This window comes from Ranitomeya imitator, chromosome 6 (assembly GCF_032444005.1).
Source record: "Ranitomeya imitator isolate aRanImi1 chromosome 6, aRanImi1.pri, whole genome shotgun sequence".
NCBI lineage: Eukaryota > Metazoa > Chordata > Amphibia > Anura > Dendrobatidae > Ranitomeya > Ranitomeya imitator.
This window is the reverse complement of record NC_091287.1, coordinates 218521463-218534885: the sequence shown is the minus strand read 5'-3', so window position 1 is coordinate 218534885 and position 13423 is coordinate 218521463. Positions and strand designations below refer to the sequence as shown.

Genomic DNA, 13423 nt, shown 5'->3' with positions numbered 1-13423 from the left:
CTTCCTTCCTAAGAATCAGCCCTTCCAGGACCTTCGGTGACGTCGCGGGTGACGTCGCGGCTTGTGATTGGCCGCGCGAGCGGTCACATGGGCGGCCGCGCGGCCAATCACAAGCCGCGACGTCACCGCGACGTCACCGCAGGGTCCTGGAAGGCTGATTCTAAGGAAGGAAGGTTCCCGGTTAGTACCAGGGCGCGTCAGAGGGTAAGTATTGCGATATTTTTTATTTTAATTCTTTATTTTACACTTAAATCTGAATTCCGATACCAATTCCCGATATCTTAAACATATCGGGAATCGGTATCGGAATTCCGATTTAAAAAGATCGCCGACTTCATGGCCGACCCCACACTGGGGTCGGGTCGGGTTTCATGGAACCCGACCTTGCCAAAAGTCGGCGACTTTTGAAAAATTTCGACCCGTTTCGCTCAACCCTAGTCATCAGCATTTAAGATCTGAGATTCTTTACCATCAAGGTTTCATCAGTGATTTTTCCATATAGATAAATTACAGAGCTTCTCTTATTCATTGCAATGTTAATTACAGACAGCACACGGATGGCACAAACCATGATCACGTATGTGAAATACGGAAGTCTGAAAAAGGCCTGCTTTAATGTTGAAGCTATGCAGAATGTAATGAAAATGGATTTTTATATTTGATGCTATGTCTTACCTGAAATGCGGCACATGACTTGATGGGATAAAGGTAGATATGACTGAGAGTGATTGCCTTGTTATTTGCTGTCATGTTTTCTCTTTCTTTGCATGTACAAGTAGGTTCTACTCTAGAGAGATTAGAAAATACGTGGCTCCGGGTCTCCATTGTGTTGCTTAGGATTTTTCTACTGCCATTCATGCTTTCCTCTTCATTGCTTACCAACTGTGAGACACTGGCTTGTGAGAACTTTTCATAGTCCACTATTTGTACATTGTCTCGTGATGACCTTTTTATGAAAGTGTCTACAATAAACTTTAAAAATGTTTTTGCATCATCAAAAGTAGACATAAATCCAAATGATATCCTCACAGAGCCAGTAGGTTGTCCATCAATTACATCCATTTCATCTCCGCATATATGCCCAGCCTTGGGAAAGAAAATGAAGATACAATTAAGTTTTATTCCAAGCTAAATAACAATTATTTAAGTATGATTTCAAATAGGGGTTGTCTAGTACTCCCAACCCCTTTCTATCCCGCCGCCAATGCCCTTCCATGGTGTTAGCCATCTCTTCCCGCATGGACAATCATTCCTGATTTGCTCCCCCAGTCACATGTTTGTATGCCCAGAAATATTCATATTCGTATATCATATTCTGGTCATATGGACATACTGTGTGATTGCAGCAAAGGGGATTGGAATGGAAGCGGTAGTACCGGTATATTTGTAGCTTTTATTTTTGAGTGGTTTATTGAAAAAAGTATAGGATTATCCATGTAGTAATCAGAGAATACTGATTGCACATATTGCATTTAAGCAGACATATATAATATAATTATTTGTCTAACCTTTAAATTGCGTTTTACTTCGTCACTGCTAAGTCCTATAAGCTTCTGGCAGGCTCCAGCATTACAGAAACAACCTGTACGAAAGTGGATATTGTACAGACTTGCCAGCTTTTCAATCTGCAGATGCAAAAAAATAAAACAAATACATTTAAATGCAAAGTAATATACACATTTTACTGCACCATTGACACACTCCACAACTGTAAAAAGAAAAAAAAATCTGACGAATGACAAATTTACCGTAGCTATTTTACTACTAAGAACATATGTTATAAATCACAATTTTAACCCCCTCATTATTTTACATACAGTATAAAACACTGATCGAAAAAATAAGAGTGAATGTACAAAATCTTCCGTAAGTGGTAAAGTTGTGCATGCAGACACGAATGTGTCTTGGGAACAGCTGGATAGCATTGCAGCAGAAGCCGACACCAGTGGCTATTTAGTGAATGCTGGCACGTATTGTGTCTGAAAACAAATTCAGACAAAACAGGTCGGTGCTGTAATGTAGGTTAAGGAGCCGAATCCAATGGCCATAGCGCAGTTGTTGAAACAGGTGCAGCGATACCCCAGGAGCATATAAGAGATGCAGCTGCAGGAGTTGGCGTTGGCGGACGAATGGGAGACGCTGGTACACATGTGTCAGAGCACGGGCAACGTCAAAAACTCAACAAATGCTCATGATGGGAACTTAGCCTTATATTTTGTTTGATAACTGTAATCAGAACAACCAATTCTTGGACAGTGGGACAGCAGGTATATAGATGTGCTGTGATTTGGGATACCACATCATCCAAAAGTTGTCAGAGGCAGAAAAGAAATCAGCACACGGGATCGTCATATGACAGTGATGGTATGGCACGATCAGCTGCTCCCACTTGCATGTGTCATTGGATAATTCTCCTTGGACCTATTACCACCTAAATCATTCAGCTCACACTTTCAGAGGAAGGATACAAAACATACAGGTGTTTCAGTTGTGGGGGATTTCCAAACTACGGCATCGGGTAAAACCTTAATTTATTGCAGTATCTACAGTCACTGAATCGCATTATGATGGTGAAATTTTGGTAGCATAAGTATCGATAACACAGGAAATTATGTTGGTGGTTGAGGTTTTTTCCTGGTTACACGCTAATTCATTTATCTTATTAATCCATATCAATTATATTGATTATATGACCACCTCGGTATGTTTTTAAGGTACTTTGTATTCTTTCCCATTATAATTGGGTGATAGATCATTGTGTTTGTATGTCATTTTAAATAAAGTAATTCTGATATCCAGGAACAGATACAGAGGTGAAATTGGTCCCAAATAGCTCTTGGGCCCGTGTGTCTGAATAGTATGTCTGCCCCTGCAACTATCATAATTATTAGTGATGTATTTTTTCCTAAGTATTAATTGCCATAAATGGGTAGTGAAATTGAATGCTTCAAATTGGTAATGAAGATAGTAATGACTGAGTGTCAACCGTTGAGCAACATCACCTGTTTAATCGGTTACTCATACACCTAGCTATAATCCTATAAAATCCCTGCTTCGGGCAAGTGAACCTAGAAGAATTGATGCTATTTTAAAGACAAAGGGTAGTGACACCAAATATTGATTTGAATCAGATAAGCACATTCACTTTGCATTTTGTCAACTGATCAAAATAAACTATTACCGTCTATTTTGTAAAACGATCTTACTTTGCATTTTTTTTGTCACACCTGCCTAAAACTTTTGCACAGTACTATATGGACAGTACTGTACAGAGATGATCAAATATTTTGAAATTCAATAGTACTATAGTACTATTTAAAAGGTTCTTGAATCTTTCTTAAGTCTGTTTGCTCAAGGAAACTACTTTACACCAAAGGTAGAGATGGTAAGTAATATATTTATTTCATCATATAAAATAAGCTGAATCTAAATCTTTCTTCTTATCTGTCTCTTATGGAAAAGAAACATTCAATTAGAGAGAAATATGCTTAAGCAAGTATTTCGTAATTTACATTCATTTCCTTAATCTTCAGGTTAAAATCTGTGATGTTGACAGTACAGTCAACTCTACATATTTCTATAAAGCTGGGAATCACTTAAGAATTCAGAGCAAAGAAATCTGTACAGAACTATGTAGACAAGATTAATAATTGATTATTAAATCTTCTTTAATTATGAAACCTAGGGGAATACAATTTTTAGTCTTTTAAGCCTAGATATTTAATTTTTAGTTTGATATATTTTACATAATTTTTATTTTACAAAAATGTTCAATATCACTTATTCTTATAACTTTGTTTATTAGAGGTTTAAAGCGTTTTTCTCACTGCAGTTGGGGGAATTTATAGATGTGAACTGGAGTACAATTTAAAGGGAATCGGTCACCCCCAAAATCAACTGTGAGCTAAGCCCAGATAAGCTAATTTGTCACGATTCACACCGTGACCGTCACCCCCACGTCACAGATCGGGGTGACTTTAGACCAACAGACGGCTTTAACATGTGCAGGGGGGCTTATCTTAGTTATCTCTCCACTCCACAATGTGATGAAAAAACACACACAAGGCTATTTTACCTCTTAGTTTACAGCAGGGGCTTATTTTAGGTATCCCACTGCTCTGCAATATACCACGAACTGCAGGGATTTATGTATATCCCGCTTACAGTTCCACTTGAACAAACAAGATGGCTAACCGCACTTCACAGGCAGGAGCGCCCGTCCAGGTCCAGGGAACCAGCTAGGACCATAGGAAGTCCAAAGTAAAAAAGTGACAGCGCTCCATCTGGGTGTAATCCAAAAATCGAAACTTTATTTAAGCCATAAAACAGCAGACAGCAACGTTTCGACCCTGTGGGTCTTTATCAAGCATGTCTAACAGTGCAAAGGGCCGGCAGTTTATGTCTGGGAGGGGAGACTTTTATTGGGTATATGTCTGATCTTTGTTTTTAATGTTGTATATATTGCCAATGATGTGGTGGGGTGCGGCTTATTGGTGATTGGTGCCCTGCGTGGCACTTATGCTATTTATAGCCGGCCCTTTGCACTGTTAGACATGCTTGATAAAGACCCACAGGGTCGAAACGTTGCAGCTCTCTGGCGCCCCCCTTACTTTCAGGTCAGATTAGGTACTGCACCTGGGGTAATTTGTCACCAGAAAGGCTGCCTGCTATGTACTGGCTATTGGGCACGCTGCAGCGAGGTGATTTCACTACTCCCACTCAGGCAGGAACAATAATTATCAATGCCGCAGTCGCTACAATGACTCCCAACTACCCAGTACAAACCTATGCTGCCACCAGCTTCGATTAAACGGGTCCGAAGCTAACCCAAAACAGTAGCGTAATTCCCTTCAGAAGACTTAGGGTACGTTTTAGAACAGGAAGAACGAATCTAGTATTAAATATTATACTCCGTCAAAGGTTTCAGGCAGTGTTTATAAACAGTTATATAAAGATGTTACAATATGAGACAATTGAAAATATGTACAAGGTAATTATAAAAATAACAGGGGTTAAATGAGAAATAACACTTACATGTGTTCAGAGCATTGCAGGCAACCAGGCTAGTGGAGTTTCCATCTGTCCCAGTGCATTAGTACTCTGGTTAGGAACAGCTCTTCAAGTCAGACTCACATTGGCTCCAGCAGACAGCTTAGCTTAGATAAGCCCACCGGCATCAGGGGTTTATCTACAGCATTCTGTAATGCTGTAGATAAGCCCCCGATGTATCCTAAAAGATAACAAAAAGAGGTTAGATTATACTCACCTGGGAGGGCCGTCCGGGTCAGGGGCCTCTCATCTTCTTACGATGACGTCCTCTTCTGGTCTTCATGCTGCAGGTCCGGTGCAGGCGTACTTTGTCTGCCCTGTTGAGGGCAGAGCAAAGTACTGCAGTGCGCAGGTGCCGGGAAAGGTCAGAGAGGCCCGGCGCCTGCGCACTGCAGTACTTTGCTCTGCCCTCAACAGGGCAGACAAAGTATGCCTGCGCCGGAGTCGCAGCATGAAAACCAGAAGAGGACGTCATCTGATGAAGATAGGAGGCGCCGTACCGGACCAGCAGCGGGAACGCCCCTGGGTGAGTATAATATAACTTCTTTTTCTCATCTTTTAGGATACATCGGGGGCTTATCTACAGCATTAAAGAATGCTGCAGATAAGCCCCTGATACCGGTGGGCTTACCTCACCCCCGATTTGGGGGGTGACAGGTTCCCTTTAACCCCTTCATGACCCAGCCTATTTTGACCTTAAAGACCTTGCCGTTTTTTGCAATTCTGACCAGTGTCCCTTTATGAGGTAATAACTCAGGAACGCTTCAACGGATCCTAGCGGTTCTGAGATTGTTTTTTCGTGACATATTGGGCTTCATGTTAGTGGTAAATTTAGGTCAATAAATTCTGCGTTTATTTGTGATAAAAACGGAAATTTGGCGAAAATTTTGAAAATTTCGCAATTTTCACATTTTGAATTTTTATTTTGTTAAACCAGAGAGTTATGTGACACAAAATAGTTAATAAATAACATTTCCCACATGTATACTTTACATCAGAACAATTTTGCAAACAAAATTTTTTTTTGCTAGGAAGTTATAAGGGTTAAAATTTGACCAGCGATTTCTCATTTTTACAACGAAATTTACAAAACCATTTTTTTTAGGGATCACCTCACATTTGAAGTCAGTTTGAGGGGTCTATATGGCTGAAAATACCCAAAAGTGATACCATTCTAAAAAATGCACCCCTCAAGGTACTCAAAACCACATTCAAGAAGTTTATTAACCCTTCAGGTACTTCACAGCAGCAGAAGCAACATGGAAGGAAAAAATGAACATTTAACTTTTTAGTCACAAAAATTATTTTTAGCAACAATTTTTTTATTTTCCCAATGGTAAAAGGAGAAACTGAACAACAAAAGTTGGTGTCCAATTTGTCCTGAGTACGCTGATAACTCATATGTGGGTGTAAACCACTATTTGGGCGCACGGCAGTGCTTGGAAGGGAAGGAGCGCCATTTGACTTTTTGAATGAAAAATTGGCTCCACTCTTTAGCGGACACCATGTCACGTTTGGATAGCCCCCGTGTGCCTAAAAATTGGAGCTCCCCCACAAGTGACCCCATTTTGGAAACTAGACCCCCCAAGGAACTTATCTAGATGCATATTGAGCACTTTAAACCCCCAGGTGCTTCACAGAAGTTTATAATGCAGAGCCATAAAAATAAAAAATAATTTTTCTTTCCTCAAAAATGATTTTTTAGCCTGGAATTTCTTATTTTGCCAAGGGTAAAAGGAGAAATTGGACCCCAAATGTTGTTGTCCAGTTTGTCCTGAGTACGCTGATACCTCATATGTGGGGGTAAACCACTGTTTGGGCGCACGGCAGGGCTCGGAAGGGAAGGCACGCCATTTGGCTTTTTAAATGGAAAATTAGCTCCAATCATTAGCGGACACCATGTCACATTTGGAGAGCCCCTGTGTGCCTAAACATTGGAGATCCCCCACAAATGACCCCATTTTGGAAACTAGACCCCCAAATGAACTAATCTAGATGTGTTGTGAGGACTTTGAACCCCCAAGTGCTTCACAGAAGTTTATAACGCAGAGCCATGAAAATAAAAATAAAAATTTATTTTCTCAAAAATGATCTTTTAGCCTGCATTTTTTTATTTTCCCAAGGGTAACAGGAGAAACTTGACCCCAAAAGTTGATGTCCAGTTTCTCCTGAGTACGGTGATACCCCATATGTGAGGGTAAACCACTGTTTGGCACATGCCGGGGCTCGGAAGTGAAGTAGTGACGTTTTGAAATGCAGACTTTGATGGAATGCTCTGCGGGCATCACGTTGCGTTTGCAGAGCCCCTGATGTGGCTAAACAGTAGAAACCCCCCACAAGTGACCCCATTTTGGAAACTAGACCCCGAAAGGAGCTTATCCAGATGTGTGGTGAGCACTTTGAACCCCCAAGTGCTTCACAGAAGTTTATAATGCAGAGCCGTGAAAATAATAAATACGTTTTCTTTCCTCAAAAATAATTATTTAGCCCAGAATTTTTTAATTTTCCCAAGGGTAACAGGAGAAATTTGACCCCAACATTTGTTGTCCAGTTCCTCCTGAGTACGGTGATACCCCATATGTGGGGGTAAACTACTGTTTGGGTACATGCCGGGGCTCAGAAGGGAAGTAGTGACTTTTGAAATGCAGACTTTGATGGAATGGTCTGCGGGCGTCACGTTGCGTTTGCAGAGCCCCTGGTGTGCCTAATCAGTAGAAACCCCCCACAAGTGACTCCATTTTAGAAACTAGACCCCGAAAGGAACTTATCTAGATATGTGGTGAGCACTTTGAACCCCCAAGTGCTTCACAGACGTTTATAACGCAGAGCCGTGAAAATAAAAAATCATTTTTCTTTCCTCAAAAATGATGTTTTAGCAAGCAATTTTTTATTTTCACAAGGGTAACAGGAGAAATTGGACCCCAGTAATTGTTGTGCAGTTTGTCCTGAGTACACTGATACCCCATATGTGGGGGTAAACCACTGTTTGGGCGCACGTCGGGGCTCGGAAGTGAGGGAGCACCATTTGACTTTTTGAATACAAGATTGGCTGGAATCAATGGTGGCGCCATGTTGCATTTGGAGACCCCTGATGTGCCTAAACAGTGGTAACCCCTCAATTCTACCTCCAACACTAACCCCAACACACCCCTAACCCTAATCCCAACTGTAGCCATAACCCTAATCACAACCCTAACCACAACCCTAATTCCAACCCTAACCCTAAGGCTATGTGCCCACGTTGCGGATTCGTGTGAGATTTTTCAGCATTATTTTTGAAAAATCCGCGGGTAAAAGGCACTGCGTTTTACCTGCGGATTTACTGCGGATTTCCAGTGTTTTTTGTGTGGATTTCACCTGTGGATTCCTATTGAGGAACAGGTGTAAAACGCTGTGGAATCTGCACAAAGAATTGACATGCTGCGGAAAATACAACGCAGCGTTTCCGCGTGGTATTTTCCGCACCATGGGCACAGTGGATTTGGTTTTCCATAGGTTTACATGCAACTGTAAACCTGATGGAACTCTGCTGCGAATCCGCAGCGGCCAATCCACTGCGGATCTGCAGCCAAATCCGTACCGTGTGCACATAGCCTAATCCTAAAGGTATGTGCACACGCTGCGGAAAACGCTGCGGATCCGCAGCAGTTTCCCATGCGTTTACAGTTCAATGTAAACCTATGGGAAACAAAAATCGCTGTACACATGCTGCAGAAAAACTGCACGGAAACGCAGCGGTTTACATTCTGCAGCATGTCACTTCTTTCTGCAGATTCCGCAGCGGTTTTACAACTGCTCCAATAGAAAATCGCAGTTGTAAAACCGCAGTGAAATGTGCAGAAAAAGCGCGGTAAATCCGCCATAAATACGCAGCGGTTTAGCACTGCGGATGTATCAAATCCACAGCGGAAAAATCCGCAGAGGAACAGAATACGTGTTCACATACCGAAACCCTAACCCTAACCCTAACCCTAACCCTAACCCTATTCTAACCTTAGTGGGAAAAAAAAAATTCTTTATTTTTTTATTGTCCCTACCTATGGGGGTGACAAAGGGGGGGGGGGGTCATTTATTATTTTTTTATTTTGATCACTGTGATAGATTATATCTCAGTGATCAAAATGCACTTTGGAACGAATCTGCCGGCCGGCAGATTCGGCGGGCGCACTGCGAATGCGCCCGCCATTTTGGAAGATGGCGGCGCCCAGGGAGAAGACGGATGGACCCCGGCAGGATCGGTAAGTATGATGGGGTGGGGGGGAGCATGGGAGGGGGGATCGGAGCATGGGGGGGTGGAACGGAGCAAGGGGGGTGGAACGGAGCGGGGGGGGGTGGATCGGAGCACGGGGGGTGGATCGGAGCATGGGGGGGTTGAATCGGAGTGCAGGGGGGTTGGATCGGAGCACGGGGGGGTGATTGGAGCACGGGGGGAGCGGACAAGAGCACGGGGGGAGCGGAGCACATGACGGAGGGGAGCCGGAGCAGTGTATCGGACAGATCGGTGGCTTGGGGGGGGCGATCGGTGGGGTGGGGGCACATTAGTGTTTTCAGCCATGGCCGATGATATTGCAGCATCGGCCATGGTTGGATTGTAATATTTCACCAGTTTTAATAGATGAAATATTACAAATCGCTCTGATTGGCAGTTTCACTTTCAACAGCCAATCAGAGCGATCGTAGCCACTGGGGGGTGAAGCCACCCCCCCGGGCTAAACTACCACTCCCCCTGTCCCTGCAGATCGGGTGAAATGGGAGTTAACCCTTTCACCCGATCTGCAGGGACGCGATCTTTCCATGACGCCACATAGGTGTCATGGGTCGGATTGGCACCGACTTTCATGACGCCTACGTGGCGTCATGGGTCGGGAAGGGGTTAATGACTTTGGATTTGCTCCAGTAGAAAACAATTTCAGCATCAGCAGTCATATATGACCAAATTTTTACTCTACGGCAAAGACAAAAAAACCTCTCATCTTTGTTACTTAAATGGGTTGTCCACTACTAGGACAATCCCTTATTAAACTAAATGTTCAGCCCCAATAAAATAATAAAGCCTACACTCACCTCCCGTGCTGGTGTAGTTTCCGTGATGTCAACACTTGCTCACTCCAGGGCTGTGATATGGTGTTTTGACGCATGACGACGGCACCCAATCAGGGCTGGTGTCACTGTATGCGCTTTCATATGAACAGAACATGAAGAGGAAGCCAGGGCTCAGCTGCAGCTCGGACTTCCTCTTCATATTCAGTTTGTCCGAAGGCAGAGACAATGACGCCAGGGCTGATTGGGCGCCAGGCATCACATGTCATTCCACAACATCACAGCCCCGAAAGCACAAGTGCCAACACTGTGGGGAACGGAGCTGTCATGAGAGATGAGTACAGGCTTTATTATTTTATCGGAGCATAACATTTACTTTAAGAAGGGTGTGAGGGACGAGGGAGACTCCATTTTTTTATTTAAAAATTCAGGCCCGATAGATTATGCATAGATCTCCCTTCACTCCTGAATTGTGGCCCTCACTTTTTGGAAAAGTACACAATTCCCAAAACAGCAGAACTTTTGCCAAATGGCCAGAGAATTAGAGGCCATGTGTTAATGAAGGCAGTGAGGAGCAGAGCTAGGACCCCCTGCTGTCTTTTGTGCAACTCTTCCTACTTCATAGGAAAACGCTTTGGCACTAACATTTAGAGATGAATTATGAAAGTACTGTGAATCTCAGGGTTGAGTCCAATATACCACCAGTATCCTGGGAGTCCCCTGCACGCACCCCTGCATCTCATTTGTCTAGTGGTCCTGGATACTGAGATACTGGGCTATCAAGACTGGCTCTGTAGAACCACTTAGGGGACCTATGTATGGACTCTCTGTATCAGTCCAGCCCCAATGAACCCATTGAGACATCAGTCGTTCCGTTTGGACCTACCACTAGGAAGTTATGATCCATCCTAGATATTGGGAATTATTTCAGCTAGGAGGTCAAGAGAGGAGAATTCAGTCCAACCAAGAGGGGCAGAGGCAAATGTGGGAGGGGGCGCTAGGGGTTAACAGCTAGCTACACACCTTTAGCCTCCATCTTTGTTCTGCCATGGAAGCCACATCACGTAACGTGTGGAGACTGACCAGGAACTAAGAAGGTGCCTGTGGATATGAGAGTTTCCCTTCATCCACAAGTGATAAGAACCAGTAACGTGACACATAAAGCTAACTGCTATCCCCAACCTATACCCTAATTTTTATCTGTATTTCTGGCTATAAAATCTGTACATTACTCTGTATATATTTGTAGTTTCTAGTGTGCCTTTTTAAAATATCAATTAATTTTGGGCTGCTCTTTTATATCAAAACCCGAGTTCCCACATCCGTGAGTCCGACTAGTATTTATATGCAACTTGGCGTTGGTTTCTGACACGATATAAGCTTGTTAATTGACCGAGCTTATATCTAACGAAGAACTGGTGGCAGCATACTGTTTTGGTGTTATTGGGGGATCCTGGCAGTGATGGATCGGAGGTTTATATACAGTGCCTACAAGTAGTATTCAACCCCCTGCAGATTTAGCAGGTTTAATAAGATGCAAATAAGTTAGAGCCTTCAAACTTCAAACAAGAGCAGGATTTATTAACAGATGCATAAATCTTACAAACCAAAAAGTTTTGTTGCTCAGTTAAATTTTTATAAATTTTAAACATAAAAGTGTGGGTCAATTATTATTCAACCCCTAGGTTTAATATTTTGTGGAATAACCTTTGTTTGCAATTACAGCTAATAATCGTCTTTTATAAGACCTGATCAGGCCGGCACAGGTCTCTGGAGTTATCTTGGCCCACTCCTCCATGCAGATCTTCTCCAAGTTATCTAGGTTCTTTGGGTGTCTCATGTGGACTTTAATCTTGAGCTCCTTCCACAAGTTTTCAATTGGGTTAAGGTCAGGAGACTGACTAGGCCACTGCAACACCTTGATTTTTTGCCTCTTGAACCAGGCCTTGGTTTTCTTGGCTGTGTGCTTTGGGTCGTTGTCTTGTTGGAAGATGAAATGACGACCCATCTTAAGATCCTTGATGGAGGAGCGGAGGTTCTTGGCCAAAATCTCCAGGTAGGCCGTGCTATCCATCTTCCCATGGATGCGGACCAGACGGCGAGGCCCCTTGGCTGAGAAACAGCCCCACAGCATGATGCTGCCACCACCATGCTTGGGATGGTATTCTTGGGGTCGTATGCAGTGCCATCCAGTCTCCAAACGTGCGTGGTTGGCACCAAAGATCTCGATCTTGGTCTCATCAGACCAGAGAACCTTGAACCAGTCAGTCTCAGAGTCCTCCAAGTGATCATGAGCAAACTGTAGACAAGCCTTGACATGACGCTTTGAAAGTAAAGGTACCTTACGGGCTCGTCTGGAACGGAGACCATTGCGGTGGAGTACGTTACTTATGGTATTACTTATGGTATGGTATGGTTTCAACTACAGGGTTCCCTATCCTAATGAGTTTTCATCCTGAGAACCTCACAGGAATATGCATCATGGATGATTTCTCATTATCAGATATTCCTTTATTCTCTTCTGAACTCCACTTTGTAATTACCCAGGTCTGCGACTAAAAAGCTTTTTTTATTATTTTCATATAATTTCCATGTATTTTGGTGTTTTGATAATGAAAAAATATTGAAAAAAATATTAAATGTCAGGACTTGTCACAAATCTATAGGTTCTTCTGCAAACTCTGGTGTGAATCATCAGCAGGCAGCTTATTTTCTTTCATCATTAACATTAATAGGAACTGCATGATTGGCTGGTGGCAGTCTTGTGGTTAGTGACATAATGAAAGGTCCTTATGCTTTCAAGAAACTGGCAATCGAATTTCATTTATCAACCGTGTTTCCCCAAATCAGCGTTATGGCTTTGCAGAAGTATATTAATTCGCCTGACCATTTCTGTTTAATTGGTGGAGAATATTCAGTGTTAAATCAACAGCTGAATATTACACACTTTGTGAAAATAGTATACTTGGCATACTTCGGACTAAAACTTGGAGATCAAGATAAAGTTTGGGTGCCTCATAAAGTGTGCAAACGGTATGTTGAGGACCTCCGAAATTGGCTCAAGGGTAAGAAAAAATCTTTCTGTTATGGGATTCCTATGGTATGGCGAGACCAAAAGAACTGTAGTAACGACTGTAACTTTTGTTTATGCCATGTGAAAGGATATAATTCCAAATGAGAGCTTTCCATACCCCAATCTTCATTCAGCAATTTGTTTCAGCACCATTGGCACAGATATACCAGTACCCAAGGCCCCTATTACCTTGGATGAGATACCCAACTCCGATGAAGGTGGAATCAGATGAATCAAGTTCTGACTTTGAAGATGATACAA

At 42.7% G+C, this 13423-nt stretch overlaps 1 protein-coding gene across 1 annotated transcript in view; it reads right to left on the bottom strand.

Annotated features, from left to right (window-relative positions):
* Positions 1-13423, bottom strand: part of MOCOS (molybdenum cofactor sulfurase) — a 341896-nt gene that overhangs the window by 75504 nt on the left and 252969 nt on the right. The window contains exons 7-8 of the mRNA XM_069730486.1: positions 1509-1625; positions 676-1086 (exon numbers count right to left, since the gene is read on the bottom strand). Coding sequence (XP_069586587.1) covers positions 676-1086; positions 1509-1625 — 528 coding nt within the window. The remainder of the gene's footprint in view (positions 1-675; positions 1087-1508; positions 1626-13423) is intronic.